Here is a 24076-nt window from a genome sequence, read left to right as displayed (position 1 = left end):
TTTCCTCCTCAGCATACAGCAGCATGACTTCTTCCCGTATTCTGGTGTACTCAAATTGATCCATGATCCCTGCTATGCAATAAATAGGACCAACGCCATAGTACAAGAAACATCCCCATAGCATAATGCTTGCACCATCATGCTTCACCGCCTTCACTGTGTGCTGTGGATTAAATCCAGTGTTTGCAGGACATCTGACAAACTGTCTGTGGCCCTGAGACCCGAAGATAATAATCTCACTCATCAGTCCACAAAATATTATGCCGCTACCTTTAAGACATCAAAATTTGCCACTGAACACATTAACTGCTTTAGCACGTGGATTTTTTTTAAACAATGAGACTTTACAAGGGCTTCTTGCTGGTAGCTTGGCTTCATGTAGATATGGTCTGATTGTTGCAGTACTCACAGGCAATCTTAGATATTCTTTGAGCCTTCTGGAGCTGATCATTGGCTGAGCCGTTGCCATTTTGGTTATTATCCAATCCATTCAAATAGTCGTTTTTCTTCTGCACCTTTCTAGTTTTGGCTGCCATTTCAAAGTGATATTTTCTACATTTCGTTATGAGTTTCCCCTCTTTTATTAATTTCTTAAAGAGCGCTCTTCTTCTGTACGGTGTCTTGAATTACCCATTTTACTCTTGTTTTTCAAGAACAAATGCAGTCAGGATATGCATGTCAGTTACCTTGATCCTTAAATAAGGTCCACCTGTTTAACACCTATTTTTCACATAATCAATGACCTCACTAATTGAACATGCCCCTTTAGGAAATGATTCAGTTTCACAGAACTGAATCATCAGTTAAGGTTTTCTATACCTAGTGATGTGGGACTCATTATTTTTTAACTATACATATAATAAATAGGTAACTAAAGTAAACCTTTTTATGATTTACTAAACTTTGCTAGTTGTTTGAAAGTTGTATTTGTTTATATAGAATTACATTTCAGCAGATTTAGATCCCTCAAATTCCCATTTTTCTGTATAATGACTAGTTCATACGAGCCTTTACATATTTAATGATATTTTTCTGATGAGGCACATATATCATATTAGTTACCTTTAAAAAAAAATCTTTGCAGATATCAAAATATACTTTTTATTTGACCCACATCTATGTAACAACTAATAAAAACAAACTACCCACATCAGTTGTATTTTTACTTTTTCTGCACTTCCAAATGCCTCTAAGCCCCATCAGAATCCTTCAGTTACATCAAATTATTATGCTTCTTAGTAAAAACGAGGACAGACACAAACCAGACCTACAAGTGGATTTTAGAATTGAATTTACTGCATTAACTAATTTTTTTAAGAAAAAAAAAGTATCAGGTGGTGAAAATAATATTCCATTAAAGCATCTTTTCAGTGTCTGTACAAGACTTTTTCACATGATCAAAAAAGAAACAACTGGTAAAAGGCATAAAAGAAATAAACTGAACATTACAAAATTAGATTGTACAGGAATAGTAATAGCATAGAAAGGGGGATCAAAGGAATAAAATTACCAGGCTAAATCCAAATTTACATACTGTGAATCAAATATGCTAAACCTTAAAAATTCAGGTTGTGAACCCATATTGGTCGATATTTATTCTCTTAAACAATAATTCAACAATTTTAACACACATTTACAAACACTGTCTCTGAAACTAAGATGGTTAACTAAAAAGATGTTCTGACATACTGACAAAAGTCAAGTGCTTTGTGAATACGCAACAAGTAAGGTCCAAAGAGTTGGAAGAACACACAAGTAAGGCATGAAGGGGACCATAAAATACCTGGAGTTAATTAGAGAAGATAAGATGTATGTGATGACCTGGAACCATTACTCAGAGGGTGCAGCGTGAGAATGCTGATGTTCTTCCAGCAGGTGAGGAAAAGCAAAAGCTTTGTCACATTCTGTGCATTCGTATACGACCTCACCAACATGGCTTTCCTGATGCTGTCTAAGGAGCGCCCGCTTGCTGAATGACTTGTAGCACATGTCACAACGGTACTCTCCAGCTTGTTTTTCAGCGTGCAGTCTCATGTGTTTAGATAAATCCTGGGCTGTGTAGAATCTGGCTCGACACTGGACACACTTGAAAATCTTGTCCAGCTCAGCTGTCGTGGTGGCATGCTCTTTAGGACCATGTTGTCTAAGCTGGTGCTTTCTGAGATATCGTTTCTTGGCGAAGGTCTTTCCACAGGTCTCACATTTGAACTCCTTCCCATTGTTGAGGTGTTGATTGTTTTGATGCTCCAGGAGGCTGCTTTTAGAAGAGAACTGCATTGTGCACTCATGGCACTTGTATAGGTCCTCTCCAGTAACATCCACTTCCTCTTCGTCCCATGGAGCCTGATGAGCTGAACTTGCATCAGCTGGATCAGAGGTTGTGTTCTCCACTTCTTTCTGGTCTTGCAAGGCACATAGATGGTTGCAAAGAGCCTCTTTTCCCAGAAAGATTCCACTGCACAGTGAACATTCATATTCAGCAGGTGTTGTAGGCTGAAGCAGTTCTTGTCCTTCAAGCTCACCTTCAGTGGCGTCGCATTCAGCCTTTTCCATTTCAGGTGCACAATCAGGGTGCATTGGAAAATGATGGATCAGTTCTGTGGCACTGGCAAAACATTGGTGGCAAACTGGACATATGAGCCCATCTGGCGAGTCTTGTTCCTGAACATCTTCGGTTGCTGTGCCAACATGGGTTTCAAGATGACAGAGAAAGTGTTGAGATGAGGAAAAACTACTGTTGCACTGATTGCACGGATATTCTCGATCAGACCATGACTGCTGATGGGTGTTCCTGTGCTTCTTCAGGTGAGATGCATGAAGAAAATGTTTATTGCACTCTGTACAAATGTAGGGTCGCTCTGCAGCTTCCAAGCAGCCATGCTCCGAGAGTTCTTCTGGATCTCTGAAGCGCTCATTACAGATGCCACAGCGGTACCTGAAATCTGTGCTATGTCCAAATACACTTTTAGACTGTTTATGCTCTCCCTTTGAAAATGAAGGTGAGGCAACGTCACCTAACACTGAGTGGGTCTTCCGATGCTCGGCTCTGCTGCTCTTGCACTGGAAAATCTTATTGCAGATATCGCATGGAAAGCTCTCTTCACGGTGGGTGGACATATGCTCCGCTAGTTGTGTGGGTCCAGCAAAACCGAGGTCACATTTGGAACAACGGAATGGACGAGTCCTCCCATGAGAGTGTTTATGGGTCCGTAACGCAAAGAGTGTAACAAATCCTCTACCGCATGTCTGACATTGAAACTCAGACTTATGCATACGCTGATGCTGCTGAAGCTGGGATGCCTGGAAGAAACATTTACCACATTCTGCACATTCATGTGGTTTTTTGCCCAGATGACACAACTGGTGATCCTCAAGACTTTCAGATGTTGGGAATGTCTTCCCGCACACATGGCATGGGAAATAAGGGGCAGAGTCAGAGTCGCTGTCACTGTCAAGGTTTTGATCTTCATCACTGTCATTGGTACTTACATGACTGCTAGATTGCTGGTCAGCACCTCCCCTTTGCAGATTTGCACTCCTAATGTCCCCAATTTCTTTTGGATGCCATTTTTTATAGTGTCTATACAGCGACCTTTTGGATGCGTACACTTTACTGCAGCACCGGCAATGAAATATCTCATCAACATGCTCTCCACTGTAATGTTCACATAAGGCTAGCCTTGTCAAAAACCGTTGCTCACACAATTTGCAGGAAAAGGGTTTATTACTCTGATGACTTGCGTTGTGATTTTCAAGCTCAGACCTGGTGCTAAAGATCTTGGTGCAAAGGGAACAGAAGTACCTTTGGTGGGCCATATGCAGTTTCATGTGTCTTCTCAGGTTTCCTTGATTAGAGAACCTTCGTCCACACTTGGAACATTTATTCGATCTTCTTTCTTGTTCCTCCCTTCCATGGTCTTCAAGGTGACTTATGAGCAATAGGCCATCAGTGAAGCTTTTTTCGCATTCTGAACATTGGTATTGTACAGTTTTCCTTTCTGCACTGGAGTTTGTACTGCTGTCCTGATTTCCATAAGAGCTTTGTGTTGATTCATCCTCTGGCTCTTCCTTGCAGAGGACATTAGTTGGTGAAACCTTTGCTCTTGTTGTTGTTGCTACTGTTCTGAAATTATCTTTGGACTTGGAGACAAACTCATCATCAATCTCTGCTTTAACAGGAATGTCCAGGCATTGGGTAACATTTCTACATTTTCTGTTGTGATTGCGTTGTTGAGTCTTGTTCCAGAAGCCCTTGTTGCAGTATTTACAGCTGTATGGTGTTTTTGTTGCATGTGCACGCTGATGACCAATTAGTCCTGCTCTATTACTGAAACACATGTTACACTTCTGGCAGACAAACTGATCTGAGGTGCCAGACATTAGAGCTACTCCTGGTTTGGACAATACACCAGCATGAATACTGGATGCTTTTCCATAACTTTCATCCACAGGCTCTTCTTTAATTTTTGGGATATTGGACAGAAGTTGTTGCAGTGAAGCAGCTGACATGGGCTGAGCATCCGTTTCCAGCTTGTGTGTACTTAAGAAATGCTCTTGGAGTTGCGAAAACAGTAAGAATCGTGAACTGCAGTATGCACATGAAAAGCCTTTTGGGGGGCCCTGAGGGGATGCCTGCTTGCTTTTAGAAATGTCTGGTGAACTTGAGATTAGAATGCAAGTTTGTTTGTGGTGTTCAAGTTGTTTTTCAGAGAAAAATCCACCACACCTGTCACAGAGAGCACCGCCCGGCCGAGTTGCGTCCTTGCACTTGGGATAATGACGTAAAAGATAATCACTTCTAATAAATTTCTCTCCACAATGCTCGCATGAATATGGTCTCTCCCCCGTGTGTAACCGTGTGTGCACATTTAATTGCCAGCTGTTTTTGAAAGCACGGGGGCAATAGCTGCATACAAACTTCAAGTCTTTGTTAAATAAAGGATGAATTTTCACCAAAATTTCTTTCCTTATGCCATCAAGTTGTTTGGCAATATTGTCAGTTGGTTGATTACTTTCCTGCCGTGAAGTATGTGATTCATTTCTTGATTTTTTGCATCTTTTCACCCTTTGGTGCTGGTTCAGAGTTTTTTCGTGAGAAAAGGCTGAACCGCAACATGAACACTTGAATTTCTTTACAGTGTGGAACATAGTGTTGTGTCTGGACAGTTTCCTCTCAGTTGGGAAGCTTTTCAAGCAAACCTTACATTCAAAACTCTCCTGCTCACCAAGAGGCCTCAGGTAGCATTTACTTTGCCAACCTTTTCCAATATCTTCCAGGCTGATTTTGGGGATTCTCACCTCTAGCCGTGTCTTTTTACCTTTGCACAGAGCCTGGTGCACTTTAAGATGATCATATCGTGAAAAGCAGCTGTCACAGGCTTTGCAACGATACGGCTTCACCTCATTATGCGTCAGAATGTGATGCCTCAGGCTTCGTGCTTTCGCAAAGGTCTTGGTGCAGAATTTGCATTTCAACTCACAATCACTCTCTGACGGAAATTCTTCTGATGCCATAGCTGCCTCAGCATTCATTTTGAGTTTTGGCTGAGATGTTTCTGACCCACCGCCACAAAAGGCTTCGTGATTTATACACAGCGTTTGATTCTTGAACCTTTGGTTACAGTGCATACATTTGAACGGTTGTACACCGGTATGTGTAACACTGTGTCGAAGTAAAAGTGATCTGTACCTGAATCGTTTTGGGCAGTAGGCGCACTTAAGCTTGAACAGGTTCTTTGCATTGGAGTTTGAAGGTGTTTGTTGGCTTTTCTGACTCACTTGGATTGACTTTGATTCAAAACTTCCATTAGTTGATTGATCTGCAGAGGAGCTCTCTTGGGTTATGAGGCAAAGCAACTTGTGACGAGAGATCATGTTTACACCATAGTACTGACTGCATTTTGTACACTGATGGAGTGACCTATTCTTGTGGGCAATTAGATGCAGTTGTAAACGGATATTTTTCCAAAACCTCCGGGGACAAATTGTACAACAATATCGTTTTTTCATCAGATTACTAGAGTCTGCTTCCTTAGGGGGACTGTTTCTTGGAGGTGCGCAGGTCTCTGAGTGAATTTTGAGGTATATCGATTTATAAAACTGTCTTCCACAGGTGACACAGGAAAAAGGCTTGTCCCCGGTGTGCCTAACCATGTGACGTATCAGAGAATGACGACTTGTAAACTTATTCTTGCAGTATGGACACTGGTTTAAAGAAGATTTGGAAATGTGTGTGAGGGAGTGTGTTCTTAGTATTTGTGCATCATCAAATGTTTGTTTGCACAACGAACATCGGAGCAACTTGTGGCTTTTCTTCTCTTTGACAGATTCCGAGGATTGTTGTGGTTTCATAAGAGTTTCCCCTTCAGATTTCTGTATGGATTTGTCTTTATTTTTGTGTGTCTGGAGATGCCTAAACAGATATACCGGATACTGAAACTTCGCTGGGCACTCTGGGCAAGGAAGCATTCCCTTTTTCTCTTTAGGGTGGGAGCTTCGGTGCTGGATCAAATCTCCAATTGTAGGTAGAATCTTTCTGCAAACTGTACATTGTATCCTCTTCTGGTGGACAACTCTGTGACTTATCAGATGAGTAAGTTTCTTAAATCCCTTTCTACACTCCAGACAGCGGTATGGTCTTTCGCCACGATGATTGCGTTCATGTTTCTTTAGTGTTGACAGAACATGAAAATATAGTCCACAAAAGCGACAGGTCAAAGTAGGTTTTGGGGAGTCTTTTGCGATGTCTGGCTGACTGGTGCTCTCTTCGGTTGAGTCATCTGGAGAGGATGGTTTGGGCATGACAGATTTCCTATACTTGATTATTTTGCCAGTGTGCTTAAGTAACTCGTGTTTTTTCATGTGTCTATACTTTCCAGAGGGATAGGAAAAAATTGCTGGACAGTGATTGCATTTATACTGACTGGGGGACATTGCTGAACCTTGGGGTACCTGTTGTTTTGCTTCTCCCCCCTTCTCTTGTGTTAAACGTACAGATTCTTTTGAGCTTGGTCTCTGCTCATTTTCCATCCCAGACGTTTGACGTAATCGCACCCTCTCCCTGGCGAGGCGATTAATGGTTTCTCGCAGGCAGGTTAGTTTAATATGTCTATATCTGTTGGACGTTGCTGTGAAAGCAGCCTTGCACAAGGGACAGACATATTTGTCACCAACTTTCTTCTTGCCTCCATATATTGCATTTCGGATGCAGAAGCGTAAATGTCGAGCTCTGTTGTAGGAATACTTGAAAAGTCGCGGACATAGAGGACATTTATATAACGAACTAGTCTTATCTGTGTAGGACAAGGAAGCCACATTTTTCCTTTTGTGCACGTTGTAGATGTGCCTTTTGATCTTTCTCTTAGTAGAAAAACCTTTGCCACAAAAATGACAGATATTTGTTTTGGAGATGTCAAGAAGCCTGACATAACATTGGGTCATACTTTTATATGGAGCGTTTTCAGCCTGGTTTTTCGGGGTTGGTTTGGGGGTTTTTACAACATCAGGGTCTGTCTTCTTAGCTGACAGAGATTGCTTGCACCTCCCAGGAACCTTTCTGTGATGATTCAAAGCACTAGACTGTGAAAAATACACACCACACCCAACGCACCTATAAGGTGTTCGACCAGTGTGATCACGCATATGCCTGACGTAGTTAACTTTTTGGGAAAATAAGAGTCCGCACCTTCTGCACTTGTGCCGACCACAGTTTTTCTTCTTCTGTGAAATGACCTCACCACACAAATGGTCTTTGTCTTGTTCATTTTTCAACATATAAACATTACATGTCTTGCAAAATTGATAACTTGGCATTGGATGACAACAGTAGTGGTGCTCAATTAGATTATCTACACTGTTGGCTGTGTGTAGGCATTCCGCACAGTTGTAGGTGTTATTTATATCTGTTGACTCCATGTTCATCAATACAACAACGGGGTGCATGAAGGGTCTCATACGTATGGAAGAAGTCAGTTGAGGTGCTGGCAGTTTCAACTGGTCCATTGGATCCTCATCAGGTCTCTTCCCTGGTGTTTCTTGAAGTTGATATGAGGAATTGTATGTTTCAACATCGCCACATGAAGACTCCTCTCCAGAGAGAGGCTCCCCATACAATAAACTTGGTTCTGACAAGAAGAGATCCAACTTTTCAAATGAGTCCTTTGCATCTTCAGGAAAATTTAAATCATGTTCAGCTTGTTCTTGGGTTGTAAAACTGTCATTTATTGAATTGTGGGGATCTGGGAAGAAGGCTGCATTTGAATTCTCCTCTTGACTTTTTGATTTCTCTTCTGACAGTGAATTGACATCAAGTCCCGCATCGGGTTGTAAACAAGACTTTAAATCACTGAAATCACGTGCGTTACTTTCAGTTTTCAAAGGTCTGGTTATACATTCTGGATCTGTATGGGAGGTAGTTTTTGTGCTCTCAACTGGACTTGTCCATTCCTCTAAATGACTGGGAAGCAGATATGTGTTCAAGACATTAGGGTGCAAGAGCTCTGAACGATTAATGATGTCATCATTATCATTAGATGCAGTGTCATACATGGGACTGGGACTAGATTCTGGATTTGAAGGCGAATTTGGAGCTTCCTTGTCTAGTGGGTTTCTCATTGCCTCATCAGAATACAAGTCTGTGTCTGAACTATTTTCTTTTAAAGGGAATTCTGAATTTCTGACAATATCAATAGTATCAGCAGAGATAGTGTCACTTGTGACAGTGGGACTAGAACCTTGACTTGGAGAATTTGGTGCAATCTTTAATGATGGCCTTTCATTTTCAGGAACTGCATACAACCTTGTGTCCAAATCACCTTGCTTTAGTGGGGATTCTGTATGACCTTCCACACAGTAAGAGTTTTTGTCACCAAGGTCATCAGAAATGTAGTCAGTTACATTAGGGGTACAACCATCTTGGGAGAAAAATGGGGTTGTTTTTTCTGATGGGCTCTTCTTTTCCATTTCTACAGTAGGATCAACGTCAGTACATGGAGATGAAAGTTGAATGGCGGAAGCTGCATGAATAAAAATCTGTTCAGAATTACTCTGACTAGAATTCTTTAAAATGCTGTCATTGATAGCAGTGGGGCCACAACAATCTGGAACTTGGGAATTCATGGTTGACTTTGCTGTTTTTGTAGCACCTTTGTGTGTTTGGAGATGTTCATCTGTACCTGAACTATGTGATGACATTACATCACTGGCTACATCTTTCTTTTTAAGGTCAATCATCTCTTCATTAGACTGGCCCTTCGTATCACCTGACCTGCAACAATCTACATGTGGAGAAATAGCTGACTTTTCCTCCACTGCTGAATTTGAAAATTGTTCATCTTTCTGTTTCGCTTGACAAATATTTGTATCTGCATTAGAGTCACTTGAATGACCATCACTCACCCCACCAAGACTTTCACAGGATAGTGATTCAGGTAACTGCAAAATGAACTCCAAGTCAGGGTGGTTGCTACTTGAGATGCTTTCACTTTGCTCATCATCATTGACATCTAAAGAACTTGCTTCATTCAGAGTCAGCGAGTAAGATGCATCCTTCTGGATTCCTCCTTCATGTTGGTCAGTTTCTATTAGTTCATCTTCGCCATTAGTGAAAACCGGACTTAATGTTTTTTCATTAAAAAGTTCCTCATTCAATGAGTCTGATTTTTCCCAAAGGCTTTCTAAGGCCTGACTTTTTTGCAGCATATTGTCATTTACAACTGTGTCTTGACCACCAGTTGAGACAGTTAAGCTTAGAGGATCATCCTCCTTGTCCACTAGATGCTGACGATTTCCATCTCCAGAACATTTCTCGGTCATTTGGAGGTCTGAATATGCAGCTTTTGCAAGATCTCGGTCCACGTCAATCTTTTGGTTTTGATGATGATAAACATTTCCATCGCATTCATTCCCTTTTGTTCTTGCTTCAGAAGAGGTAGCAGAAGAGTGATTGTGTTCCCGGTAACCTTTGACTGAAAATGAACTTGTCTCTGACATATTAGGACACAGTCTTGCATTCTGTGAATTTCGATTTCCAGTTGGAGGGTAAAGGTATTTTGTTGAGCTTTCATTTGAAACAATTTCCGTTTTTGGCCGAGGAAAAACATTTATTTGAGTGAATTTGCATGAAGGCCTTGCTTCCCTTGCATCAGTGTCAGAGTAGTTGTTTGTAGCAGAGGAGTTCCCACGATACGACATGTTCCACATGTCTCGGTCTTGCTTAGGATGATGAAAATCTGGTGCAAATGATGAATGATAGGATCCCGATGTTGAAAACTGGTTTGAAGAATAATTGGGAAAATCTCTGTTCCTACGTCTTTGTGGGTAATCCCTTCCCATTTGCTGTCTATCAGCTTGCCATTGTCTTTCATAGTACCTATTATAGGCACAGTCTGATCTTGGAGTTTCAAAACTGTTATTTCTGCAATAGTTTGCATTGAAGTTTGTGTGTGGTACAGGGACTTCTCGTGAGCCCCCTGTACCGGAGAAGTCATGATGTCCAGTGAAGTTCCCTACATGCTGGGACAGAGGTCTACCAGAGTCCGCCGTCCTCCTTCGAGGATCTGATGAACGAGGTGGAATGTTTGGGAAGTATGAATTCCAGCCATGAGCCATTCTCTAGCGGGACCAGGAGAAATCGTTTTTTGCATCCAATCCTGAAAGAGAGACAAGAGAAAAACAAATGTTTTAATAAAATCTATGACAACCAATCTCCTACAGCAGAAAGAATATTTGTTCACCTCTATTTCGACAAAGAAGCACCATCCCAGGTTATCGGAGCCTCATCTGGTAGGAAGCCTGCATTAAAACATGTGGGAATATTTGTCAATACTCCATGTCTCTTCAAAGTCATAGAGTATGGCTGTAAAGATAAGTATTTAACACATCACCAATTTTCTAAGTAACCGTGTACTTCACATGAAAATTTCACTGGTTTTTAGTGAACACTCTTTCCAGTGCCCAAATGCTTAGAAATCAAACCGGAGATGTCAATAAATTAAACACAATAAAGTGGAAAAACTACTCAAATTTACCAGTAGTTAAAAAGCAAACCTGCTTCTTGGTACAAAATAACATCAGTGTGCCCAGTTAAACCTAGGGTTTTTTTTAAAAAGGCGTCTCATTACAACACACAGTCAGTATCTCATGACTTGCATAACCAATGAGCTTTCTCAACAACATTGCGGTCTTATTTTCAAACATACTGAGGTTGTTGGTCACAGAGGAATTTCTAAACTTCCGAGGGTTCCAGTTAGCACTGTCGGGGTCCAAGATTTCCTGAAAGAGGACTGAAAAGAATTTTCAGATCTCCTAGAACCAAAGACCCATTGTGGAAAGCTTGAGAAAGCTGGAATTAACTAGTCAACTTGTTTCATAGAAAACTAACTCATACTACATGGTTTGTTTACCTGGTCACTTGCACATTTTTAAAGTTTGCCGAACAACATTTAAACAAGAGTGTGATATTTCAACAATGTACTTTGTCCAGATGAGACCAAAATTTACATTGAACTGACATTTTGGCAGTTTGTGTTTAAGACAAATTAAGTATCTGGTCTTTTTAAGGCAATTATAACACCCAGACAGAGGATGAAATGTAACATCAATTTAGGCTTCAACCTCAACTAACAATAATAATTATTATTATTATATGGATTACTACAGCAATCCATGCAATAAAAATATTTCATGAATTTCAGAGCTTTATTTAAATTATAGGCAGGACTAGTGCACAAAGTTGTGCAGCCTGAGATTCCTTTGCCTTAATTTGTCCAGACAAAGCACTGTGTGGCCCTTTACAACACTCAGTAGCCCTCCTCAGCTCTTGTTGTTGCTACACATGATGGGATGAATATATCTTGATTACAACTCAAAATCACAACCATTCATACACTGCAAATGGAAACACACTGAAATTGGATAGAGCCGAACGAGACATTAACCAACATGACAGAAATTTGATAATGCAGAAGGGGCTCAAGTTACACCATCTCACCCCCAAGGACCCTGCAGCTGTGTGGTACTGCATGTATTACACAGGAGTGGATGAATCCCCCATCTAGAACCAGCTAGCTCTCCAAAAGGGCTAAGCCCTTTCCAGCCACTCTGCAATAGCAAAGCTCATGGCTAAGGACCCTCAAGACTTCCTTGGAAGCAGCAGTGTTGTTTCATTTTCAAGCATTGGTGCTGCTGAAGAAACTACTCGTGGTTAAAGTCTAGTTCTATTCTGTCTCTGTGCAATTCACCACAACCTGTTTAAATATTAAAGGCATGAAATCAGGCATCCAGCAAATCAAGATGGTGTTCATGGTGTTGATGCCCTTGCTGCCAAGAAGTTGGTCACAAACAACAAAAAGCAAAAAAGAAGGCAGTGGTTTAGAGCTACATCCCAACACTCAACTTGCATAGGCACTCACAATGTTTTGGTTGGCTGTTACCATGTGCTGGCTGGTGAATGAAGGTTTTATTCCTCTAGTCCAGCTACAGATTGGACTAGAGTGTTTTCAAGGCTAAGGGCAGGTTGGGTCTGGGTGGAAACACAACGAACTGCTGCTCTGTGAACACTATGACTACTGAAACTGGTTCATTACTGAAACACAATTTTATTCTTAAATAGGCCAACTTCTGTCCTTAGTTCTGCTTCTTTTTGTCTGTTTACTCAAGAGGTAATGCGTTCATTTTAACTAAACTAAATTCAAGACAATTTATGCATTAAACAAAACATATCTAGAATACAAAGGAGCAAAATATTCAAAAGTGTTACCTGATAGTAAGGCGTCTCCTGGTATGTGAATCTTGAGGAAGCTGGTCCTGACCATCTGCAAGAATAATAAAAGGATTGTTATTAGCAGACTATGCATTCATAATATCAGTAAAACTACTGTTATTTGCTTGTTTTTTTTTTTGGGAAAGTCAGCAAATGCTGTTGCTTTTGGATGTCTGTGTACTATAGTGATTAGGGGCACATCGATTGCAGTTTTCTGGTCGATTGTGGATCATTAAAAAGCCTGACCTGCAAATTCCAATTTTGGCTGCCACTTTTCTTGTTTGAAATGTTATTAAATACAGCAAGAAGGTCGAAGGTTGACTTTTGTTAATTGCAAACATGCAGACGTGACCTGGTGAGTGGGTCTATCAGTCAATCCTCTCTCACGGGTAAAGCAAAAAACAGAGGACAGTGGTTGGTTTTTAGATCTTTGCTGAGATAAATGGGACTGGTGGATAAGCTCGGTGTCACATGCAAGTACCGCCCAATCACTGATCTTCCAAAATTATATTGGTGCACCCCTAGTGGGGTACTATAATAAAACTTCCCCTCTTGTTCTGACAGAAGAAGAGAACAAACAAGGAAATTAAAATTCAGATGAGCTATGATCCAGAGAACAGCTGGTTGCTTGTGAAAAAGCCGTTTCCACCATCACTAGTCGCTCATTCTTTCCAACAGCAGTCTCAGATATCCTGCAGCAATTGCCTGTGAGAGAATTTGCCACAGCACACCATGTTTAATGTTCCACAAATCCCTACTGCACCATAGTGCAAGGTTCACAGAGTCAAGCATAGGCACATGCAATTCAAATCAATAGGTTTAAAAGTACAGTGCTTCTGGTTCTACTTTCTGTCTGTAATCAATTTTATTATAGTCAGCAAAGTTCAATAACATGATATATTAGCAATATATTGTCCAGCACTTGTGGAAGTTTCGGCTGCACAGAACAAGGCTCTTTAAGTAGCAGAAATGCCACCTGCTTGATAGGCACCAGCTTCCAGAGGATAGCAGCCATATTTGATCTACTTCACAAGGCAACATGTTTGGAAACCACAGCTGTGGCTTTAGGGGTTTATCACCAACTTACTATTAACTTCTGTTTAGGTCAGCACAAAGAAGTGCAAAGCAGGACTTAAAAATATAGAAAAGGTTGGCAAATTTCTATGAGTAAATAATTACTTCAAAGACTTTACATTTCTGGGCATGCTGAAACAAAATTTCTAACCACATTCCTTTTTTGCAGTTAAAATGACAGTCTCTTTAATTAGTACTGTAGCAAGAATATCAAAAATAATGTTATAACTCCTTAAATACAGGTGGTTAGATGAGGCAAAAAACAAAACAAAACACACAAGGCACCCGCTGACCATTTTATATGAAATGCAGTCAAAATCCTACAAGGTCACATTAACTGAACACAACCAACATAAATAAAACTAGCTCGTGTAGTTCTGACTCTACTACAAAGGTGTTTGAAACTTTATGGTTCTGTTTATGTGCTGTTCCAAACTAAGCATCCTGGAGAATTTAGAGGGTGTGATGAAGAACTGGGGCAAAATAAATAAATAAATAAACTTTACCCGAAATAGTTTTTTTCCTAAACAGGAAGTTGAGCCTCAATCATTTCAAACTCCAAATACTTCCTTAAGAAAAGCAGATTCCTTAACCTGTTTCCATACAGAAGAAACACTGCTAACTATCTTGTCTAGCATACAGACAGAAACAGAGTAGCTACAAAGTTATGTACAGGTGAACAGGAGAGACCTGTTTGATTAGTCTGTTCTAAAGCTAATTCACTATCCACCCTATGGAGCTGTTCTTGTTTTCACTCTGATAACTTAGTCATGCATGAAGCATAAATAGTTCAAGTCTCAACAATGCTCTTCCCAATTTGAAGACTTTACCTGTTTACACTGGTTTGGTTTCAGCAGAAGCAAAGTTCTACGCTTTCATGAGTGTAAAAATCAAAGACTTAGGACAATGTATTCTTGAGATCCTTGAAAAATCAGATGATTGTGAAGTTGACCTGTGACTAGTTGACTCATTATTTTGACATATAGCAAAATTGACGATTCTACCTTGTAGCCAATTACTCTGGATCCATTATGCAAAGAAGGTTGAGTCTCAGAGTACATGGCAACTTTTTAGGATTTACAGTGTCCTGGATGGTAAATGGCCCACATTTGTAAAGCGATTTATCAAGTCAGAGGTCTCCAAAGCCCTTTACACCACAATGAGTCACTCCTCCATTCATGTACATGTTGACGGTGCTAAGTAACATTGTAGCCTCAACTGCCTTAAGGAAGATCAACAAACACACATTGTCATTCAATCAGCACCACATTGACCAGGTTCAGACTCAAAGTCTACAGACATTCCTCTCAAAAACTGCAAACTATAGGAGAGCATTATTATGAGACGTTGACACATCCCTAGAATCTCTGGAGGTACTGCAGAGATTCATAGCTCAGGTGAAAAAAATTGTAGAAAGGGCAACTGTTATTTTACACTATCAATCTGGAATTCATTAAAGAGTGAAAATAGGAAAGACATTGCTGGAAAATAGGCAAAAAAGTAAGTAAATAAGGGTCAGAGCAAACATGTGGAAGAAGCATCCCTCGATAGAAGAAAGCAATACCAAGCTGTTTGGCCTACATCCAAAACGCTGTGTGCGATAAAAAGACCAGAGCCCCTTCTCCAAGGGTGTGTGGCTTTCACCTGTTCAGTCAACCCTGAGCCGGATTTGTCTTCATTAGCAAATCCTGTCAATTTTCCTCGTTTATCATGACTTGATTTGATAAGCAGACTGCATTCCTTGAGTAGCTCATGATTTACGTCACTGCTGGAGTGAAGGCTGGACTTTGCAAGCTAAATAGTTTTCATTATGTTTGGTTAGGAATAAATTTCTATAAGACAAAATGAAATATCGATTATTTGACTCAGCCATGATAACATCCAGGTGGAGGACAAGTTATAACATAATTTTAGGCTGTAATCTTAACTCCTTGACACTTATCTGTTTGTCTTTAAGATCAAATGATTTAAGTCCATCATATGCACAACCTCAAAGTTCTCCAGCTGAGTGCTGCTGCAAATGACAATATCAATGGGTCAACCACAGCTACCGCACGTTCACGGTCCACCCATGTTTTTACGTTTCTGCCCATATTATACTCTTTGCGAGAATCAAATCAGACACAAAACGGCTAGAGTGAAACTTGCAGGGGCGAAGGGGCCAATTACTCAATACTACTCTGAATATACAATGGCCCAGTCAAAGCCTAAATCTAGTTAAGAATCTCAGGAAATACTTGAAAGTTCATTGTCATAGGAACTTCAAATCTTCCTGAGCTTGAATCTTTGAGAGAAAGACTAAGAAAATAGTTTAGACGTCATATAAAGGGCTGGTTGGTGACATTATTAGCCTAGTTGCATTGCAGCAAATTCTGCTTTTATATTTTATTCCAGGGTTTTTTGTATGAAATTTGTATGTTCATTCCCCACTTACCTGGATTTTCTCCAGGTACTCTAGATTCCTTCAACACTCAAAAGGATAACATGCATACTATGTAACTGGCTGCTATGAATTCCCCTCATGTGTGTGCTGTTGATCCTGTGTGTCCTGTGTAGGGTGTAGCCTGCCTTTTGGCCACTGAACACTGGAAAGAGCTTGCAGGTCCACCACAACCCTGCAAGAATTGCAGGGTTGTGCAATGTTTGCAGGGTGCAATTTTTGCACAACCCTGACGGTTTTTACCTTCCATCAGGTAAAAACAGATGGAAGTGCAAAGCTGGTGGAGACATACCCCACAGACTTGTAGCTTTAATGACAGTGAAACTATCTACAAAGTAATATCTCAGGAGAGTCTGAACACAAATGCGTGCAAACATTTCAGATATGTTAAAGATTTTAGCATTATCCCTTTCATTATCATACCGATAGTGTTGTTGATTTATTGAATTAAGTACATTGAAAAATATGATGATATGTGATTAAATGTGGAAGGGTTAGAGGTGTGAATACTTTTGGAAGACCTTCCCCTCAAACAAAAAGCCACAACGTTGCTTGAGAAAGTAATTCACACAGTATGCCTACCACTGTCTGCTGAAGGAGGCACTTTAGATACACTCAATGCCCCTGGCAGGATAAAAAAGGAAAATAGGAAGAAAAAGAATCATCTATAGAATGTTGTGTGACTAGTGGGAATATCACAAGAACAGGTCCAAATCAGGTGGAAACAGGTGAGCAGTGATGGTTAGAATGCTTGCAAGAGAAGGCAAGAGTGAGCACAAAATCACCATGCTTTGGACTTTGTAAGCCTCGATTATTCCCAGTGGAGCTGTAGTGCTGGCGTCAGCCACCATTTTGTTGTATCCTTTTTCTGGGTAAAGTGCAATGGACTCAACGTACAAATTTCTTGTCTATGTCATTCGAGTTACTGACCAACAGTTCTGGCAGCTTACTGCAAGTGCTTAAAAAGTTTGGCAAGGGACTGACAGCGTTTCTCCTCCCCTCCCCCATCTGGTGAAAGCACATGGCTTTGGAATGTGACTCCTCCATCACATGACAGAAAAATTGTACAAAGAATTATCCTTAGGAACTGATTTGACGGACCATTTGGATGTCAGTGCTACCAACAGACTGGGTAGAACTGATGTTAGAGAACATTTGCATTTGTCAAACTATGCCTGTCTCAAAGCATAGCACACTAATTGATGCCAAAAACCCTGAGTCAGGAAGAATGCAATCCCTACCTGCTTCTCAGTAGTCTTTTTTTTTTTTTAAAGATTTTATTGGCTCTAGTGACCTTTATTTGACAGTGAATTGACAGGAAAGAGGGTAATGAGAGAAGGGGGAAGACATGCGGCAAAGGTCGCCAGGCCGGGAATCGAACCTGCGACAGCCGTGTCGAGGACTAAGGCCTCTATATGTGGGTTGTGCTTAACCCCTGCGCCACCACAGCACACCCCGCTCAGTAGTCTTTTTAGTGATTAAACTGAGTGGTAGGTTTCAACACCATCACCTACATGGCTACCTACTTCAAAGTAATCTATTAGTAACATTGCAGTAGTACTTTGACCAATCAAAAAGAGAAAACATATAAACAAAAAGGCTGTAACAGCTGCAACCACTGTATGGCCCTGTAGGTGTAGGAAAGGACAGCAGTCAAGACTTCTTTACATCATATAAAGTAGAGGCAGAGGACAAAACCTACTTTCCGATGCATCGATTAATGAGACGCCGTTTTCCCATTAGGTTAATCACCTAATTTAGACAGAAACAAATCATGGAACTCTGGAGCTCACAAGTGCCACATGTTGCCTTGAACACCAACCAGAAACACCAGAGCACGGCCGAGCAAGAAAAAACGCCCAATACACTGCACACTAAAGGAAAAGAAAAAACTGCAAATACATCATTTGCAGGCTGTGTGTAAACTTGGCTGAAACGTTTGAGGAAAAATGACAAACAAAAAGCTCTTACACTCAGGTTTACAGTGCCTCCCACTATAAACCAAAGGACAGTCAAACAACTCAGAAAATCAAACCTAATGCTCTTATGTAGATCTTATCTTAAAGAATTTGAAAACGTCAACAGTCATTGAGAATCAGGAATTTAGTAATATAGGAATCCCTGACCAATGTCACAAGATCACTAAGCTGGCAGTACAACTCTAACCTGTGATACAAGGACAACCACTGCAATAAAATCCTAGGCAACTACAACTATGCATTTTCAGATTTGTGCCTACCAATATGTGGTGCTAAGAAGGATTGAGACACTGATAAGGTGAAAGATTTTGGACTCGTTTAACCATTAGTTCAATCAGTTGTCTACGAGTTTAGTGAAGATCCCCAAACATATATTTCGGAGGTTTGGGCACAGAATTTTTTTAAGCATGTGGTTTCATTTCGATTGTTAGATTTTTTTCCCCCATTGAGCTAAACATCTTTGGTTCTTCATTATTACAAATGCATAGAAGTTGGTAGTTAAATTACCAAGTGCCTAAAGATTACCACCCTTTAATACTACATGATCATGTGATTCAGTGATCAAAGTCAGACAGTATTTCAACAAAAATATTCTGGAAACGCTTGAACATGGGGAAGATGAACCACAGAGATGGGTATGTTAATCTTACTTATTTACAGCTCAAGTTTTGTTTGGCAATTTTCTAAAGTGTCTTGCCACATGAGGAGTGGAGAAGTTGTTGTACTGGAGGAATCTGCTTCATGTTTTAGGTACTGAAATACTTTTGTTCACACCTCTGGGTAATTATTCTTGCCAAAAATACTGTACTGTGCAGGTTTCCATAGGGTATAGTGGCTTGTATGGAAACTTTGTTTAGAGTTACAGAAATATAAATTTCAGTATCATTTGTGTCCTTGTACCTACAAAATAAAATATCAGACATCTGTTGCCTTGTTACAATCTCACATAAGGGCATTGTGGATATATATTGTTCAAACACAGGGCACTACATATCCCATAGCCCAACATGCTTAAAAAAAACCTTTTCTGAACTGCTCTCCATGCCCACAATTAACTCTGAGGGGAGCATCTGACTGCTCAACACATTGCGCCCTTGATATGTTGTTGCTATGCCACAGTTCCCGTGTGATTTGTCAGTCAGAGCTTCGGCAGTCTAGATTGATCCTGAATGCCCAGATAAAGACATGCGACAACAAATTTTCTGCTTCTGCAACTGTAAAGGTGCAACCTTTTCGATTAGAAAAAAACCTTCAATATTGTACAAGACTGGAGTAATCCTCAAAGGTTGAGTACAATGGTACTCCAAGCAAAGGCAGAATAAAGTTAGCCATGTCCATTCTCCCTGCAAAGAATGGACATGGCCATACTGTGTCTTGCAGTACACAGTACTTCCAAGATTTATAATCATCAGGGACACTTAAACCGCTTCGCCTGCTATATGTGGTCAGAGATTCCTGGTAGCACCAGTGCATGGCAGCCTTGCCTCTGTAATCCTGCCCCAGGGCAGTTTTGGCTACTATCCAGTAGCTTACCACCATTGGTGTGAATGGGTGAAGCACTCTGGACTTGATAAAGCATTATATGACCATAGACCATTTACCATAAACCTAAAAGACCATGAACCTGAAACCGTAAACCAGTAATATTGTAAATCTTTCCACTCCTAAACTTTAGTATACATACTCTGTACTTCAGTCTTGCATAAAGACCAAATATCTGATGCTACAAGACTCACTACCATTTTTCAGCAGATAGATAAAGCAATCATTATTTTACATTTATATTTGTGGCTGATAAAGACTATATTTGTCATGGCAAAGGAACATAGAAGATAAGCAAGATGGTGCCTCACTAAGGCACACATTGTTGCTATGGTTGTGTAGACAGCACAAGCTTCAAACACATGACATTAAAGCTTCCTGTAAAATGAACAGCTGCAGTCACACCTCGGAGGACAGTGAGCAGGGCTCCAGGCTTGGTGAACTGGATACATTAATGGCAAGCCTTCAATTTTATTCAGCTTAGGTAAACAATGAGTTCTGACCAGTAACAAGTCTCAGAAAAAACAGTTAATTTCCTTCTGATGCTGTGTGCAAGTCAGAGCAGATCCAAAATCAAAAAGTCTTGGGAGTCATGCCAAACCTCTCTACCAACGGTTTACCAAAGACAAAGAATTCAAAATAAAAATGCTTTTTGAGCTAGTCAGATGACAAAAAAAAAAGAAAACTGCTTTGCGTATGGATACATATCTACTTTCTTTTCATATTCAGACTAACTTCAGTCCATTTTGGAGGGCGTTTTATATGGAAGACCAACAAAAAGTAGTAAATAGCTGCTTAGGAAAAAGATTTATATTCTAGTTTTATTTTTTTTTACAAATAAAAGTCTGAATAGGAAGGCACACAGTCACATATGGACATTTATTGCCGTTATACAGACCTACACATTAATTACACCATGTGTTTAATACAAAGGATTTGATATGGTGTTGGGACCAACCTTTGCAGCTAAAACAGTTTCAACTGTTCTGAAAAGGTCTTCAACGTGGTTTAGAGGTGAGTGATTGAAGGAATATGTGACCATTCTTTTAGGAGGCAATTTTGTGAAGTGAGACACCAATGCTGAATGAAAGCTTTAGCTTGCTGTCCCTGGTCTAACTCATTCCAAAGGTTTGTCTTCAGCTTGAGGTCAAAATTCTGACCAATCAAGTGTCTCTACATATTACTTGCTCATGTCTTAATGGACTTTGCCTTGTGCACTAATGTGCAGTAACATTGGAACAGGTCATCTATAAACCACAGGTGTCACAAAAGGGGTGTCGAGTTCAGAATAACGTTATGTCTTACCTTTCTTCTGAATGTGGTCTTATAGATGTTTTGGCAGGCCTGCAGTTGAACTATAGTCTGATAAAGGATGTAAATGGTGCGGAGAGACAGTCAAAGCTTGGCATAGAGCTTTCCAATCTAATTATGCTTTAAACTTCTCCACAAATTGATCCCTTAACTGTCTCATTTGCTCCCTAGTCTACAAATGATGTTTGTTCTAAAGTGCTGTTTAACTATGTAGTCAGTCACCAATCCAAGTTCCCTAAACCAGCTTTATTCTGAATGTTTTTGAAGTTTCCATGTTGCCACCTACCAAATTCAAATGAATATTATCTGACTTTTGCAGAACACAAAATGACTCAAGTGTGCTGAAGCAGAGTCAAATATAAAATGTGCAAGACAGGGGGCCAAGCTTTGGGACCACTGCCTTTTAAACTATAGGAGCAAACAGTACAGCTGTATGTGAATGTACAAATACGGGTCCACACAGCTGGACCCCACTTAGAAATCTGGTCACAACTGAAAACAACTTGTTGCACTGAATCTCATTGAAGGTAACTAGAGTAAAATGGTCCATTTATGTTCAACATTTTACATGGTTATAATGGGTTAAGCAACCTAAAGAGGTGATTATTTTCCCAAGGAACTCTTCCAAATAAAATAAACCTCAGCCGAAATTTACATATTGCCATCATCCATGGGAAAACGTATAAATCTATACTGCACAAAAAAATATATATTTTTTTTCTTAGGAGAAACAAAACAACTTGTAAGAATGACACTATGATCAGACTGGGAGTGAAAATAAATATCAATAAAAATAAAAACACATGTGAAGCCATTACTATTGTCATGGAGAAGGGGTTTCTAAAACTCAGTTAGAACAACAATACTACACTATAGCTGCATGCCAAAGTATTAAGTCATCAGAAAGAATATGAAAAAGTATCAAAAAATATGGTGTCGATATATTTTAACCACCATATATATTTGGCAGTGTTTAACTTAAGTTATTCCTTTATTATTAGATTTACAGATGCTACAATCTTAGGCATTTACATACACCTGCTGAGTATTTATGCATCCAACAATATGCTCCAGATAAAAATAGAAACAGGACATGGATACATTAAGACTAATACCTCAAAAAAATATAAAAGTTTAATGTCAGTTTGTGTTTGTAGTGAGCAAGCACTGCGTTTATCCTTGTGGAAGTGGATTGGAGTTTAAAATACTTAATTTTCTGTTTTAAGACCTTGTTCTGCAGAACTTTGAAAATTACTTCATTTGTGGGACAAATGAAGTAATTTGTCCCACAAATTAATAGGCAAATAATAAATGCCTATTTATAATTTGTGGGACAAATAATAAATAGGCATGACTTTTTGCTCCGTTTCATTTATCTCCAACGTGTCCTTATTCTGTGGCACATACATTATATCACATAACTAATAGATTTAAACAAAAATGCAGCATTTGAGATGGAGATTATTTACCAGGTAAATGTGTGTATCAGATCTGTGTCTTTGAGCTGACAATCATCCACACCTTAGTGAATTTGAATTTAAAGTAAGGCTTAATTTGTGAGGGGGAAAAAATAGCACGTAATTTCAGCGATTGTGACCGTCTTGAAGAGCTGTGGTAGCTCCTAGCTTGAATGTTATGATCAACTACTGTAGCTTTAGTCAGTCTGGTCAGAGGGCAGGTGGTCAAAATGCCACCAGTGTACTTCGGCCCGATTAATAAAACGGACAGAACCACAGCAGCAGGGAGTTTTGTGACTCCGGCCACGTGTTTGACCATTTTTCAATGATGTTTGCAGCTGCTCAGATCGAAGCTAGCTGACTGACTAGCATGCTGCTAACTAGCTAGCTGTAACACAGAGCAGCTAATGGCTTGTTTTAAAGGAGCGCTTACCGGATCGCGGTGATCTTTATCCGTGCTGCCAGGTGTCCTTTGAGGTTTGTCGGCTACAGCGCTTTGTGGTGAAACGATCACGTAACACACGTTGCACTCTTTTCTCTTTATTTGTCAGAAATAAAAGAGAAACCACTTCACATACGCCTTTCTTCCTTCTTCCTCATTAAAACAGCCAGGAAACAATTTTCAACCTCTGTGGTCTCAGAACCGATGCTGGACCTCTCAATAGGAAACCCTGTTTTTCACCTCGACGAGAGGCAACTTAACATGTAATTAGCCGGTCTGCGGAGCTAGCTCTAAACCCGCCTCCATTATCTCGATTTGCGTATTTACGAACAATGAGCACGGACGTTTGCGTACGTTACACAACCGTCTTCCAACAGCCAATAACAAGGTGCGGGGATTCCAAGAAAGCCCGCCCCCTAACGGTCTCCCGGCTCTGGGCTGGCTGCTGGGGCCGTAGCACGACTCCCTGTGGACTGGTGCACTGTGGTTCCCTCCCTGCAGAGGCACAAAGCCGCCGAAGGTTGCAGTGACAGTGGCACCTCGGATGACTGTAGCCCTCCCCTGTGCTCGTTCATAACCCTTCTGTCTGTATTGCGCAAGCAACTGCTGCCACAGGAGCCCCCAAGAGCCTCTGGTCGAGTTGTGTAGGGGTTGGGATTGAAAGGGTTAAGTTGCTTACCCCATTTTGTGTGCAAGACTTTAAAATGGCGCCTCCCCTTCTGGTGCCGTCTATCTGAAAACCCCTCTGGTGGGGTAGGTATGTGCAAGAACTGGATCACAATAGAAAAAGAGTACCTTGAAGGAAAAAATGTTCTAAGCCCAGTCCTGACTCAGATGAGCAGGGATTTATTCAGAACCACACAGTTCACATTTTTTCCCTTGTTTTCACCCCACAAGAACCAGATGCAGGTATCACAGACTAGATCATCGGACGCCTTTAAATGTCTCCTGTTGGCTTGTGCTTTCGCCTCTCTCCCTCTTTTTCTGAGCTGGGTTAATAACAGTTGTACTTGTACCAAGCAATCCATATGTTACAACCTGGAAATACAAGACTGGATCAAAATGAGTTTA

The 24076-nt window shown here is 40.4% G+C and overlaps 1 protein-coding gene across 2 annotated transcripts; it reads right to left on the bottom strand.

Moving 5' to 3' along the window:
• Positions 1-1274: 1274 nt before the first annotated feature.
• znf1035 (zinc finger protein 1035) lies at positions 1275-23545 on the bottom strand. 2 transcript variants are annotated; one of them, XM_028013111.1, is made up of 5 exons: positions 22997-23545; positions 18410-18416; positions 12758-12812; positions 10734-10791; positions 1275-10649 (listed from the first exon to the last, which is right to left on the bottom strand). In XM_028013111.1, the coding sequence occupies exon 5, from the start codon at positions 10606-10608 to the stop codon at positions 1831-1833; it is 8778 nt and encodes a 2925-aa protein (XP_027868912.1). In that variant the 5' UTR covers positions 10609-10649; positions 10734-10791; positions 12758-12812; positions 18410-18416; positions 22997-23545; the 3' UTR covers positions 1275-1830. The 2 variants fall into 2 exon arrangements, with proteins under 2 accessions (XP_027868912.1, XP_027868911.1); XM_028013110.1 differs by lacking the exon at positions 18410-18416.
• Between the last annotated feature and the right edge of the window lie 531 nt (positions 23546-24076).

This window comes from Xiphophorus couchianus, chromosome 3 (assembly GCF_001444195.1).
Source record: "Xiphophorus couchianus chromosome 3, X_couchianus-1.0, whole genome shotgun sequence".
Taxonomy (NCBI): Eukaryota; Metazoa; Chordata; class Actinopteri; order Cyprinodontiformes; family Poeciliidae; genus Xiphophorus; species Xiphophorus couchianus.
This window is presented reverse-complemented; position numbering and strand designations above follow the sequence as displayed.

Excerpts from the sequence above, each read along its gene's own strand:
- znf1035 (XM_028013111.1), bottom strand. The coding sequence starts at position 10,608 with ATGGCTCATGGCTGGAATTCATACTTCCCAAACATTCCACCTCGTTCA.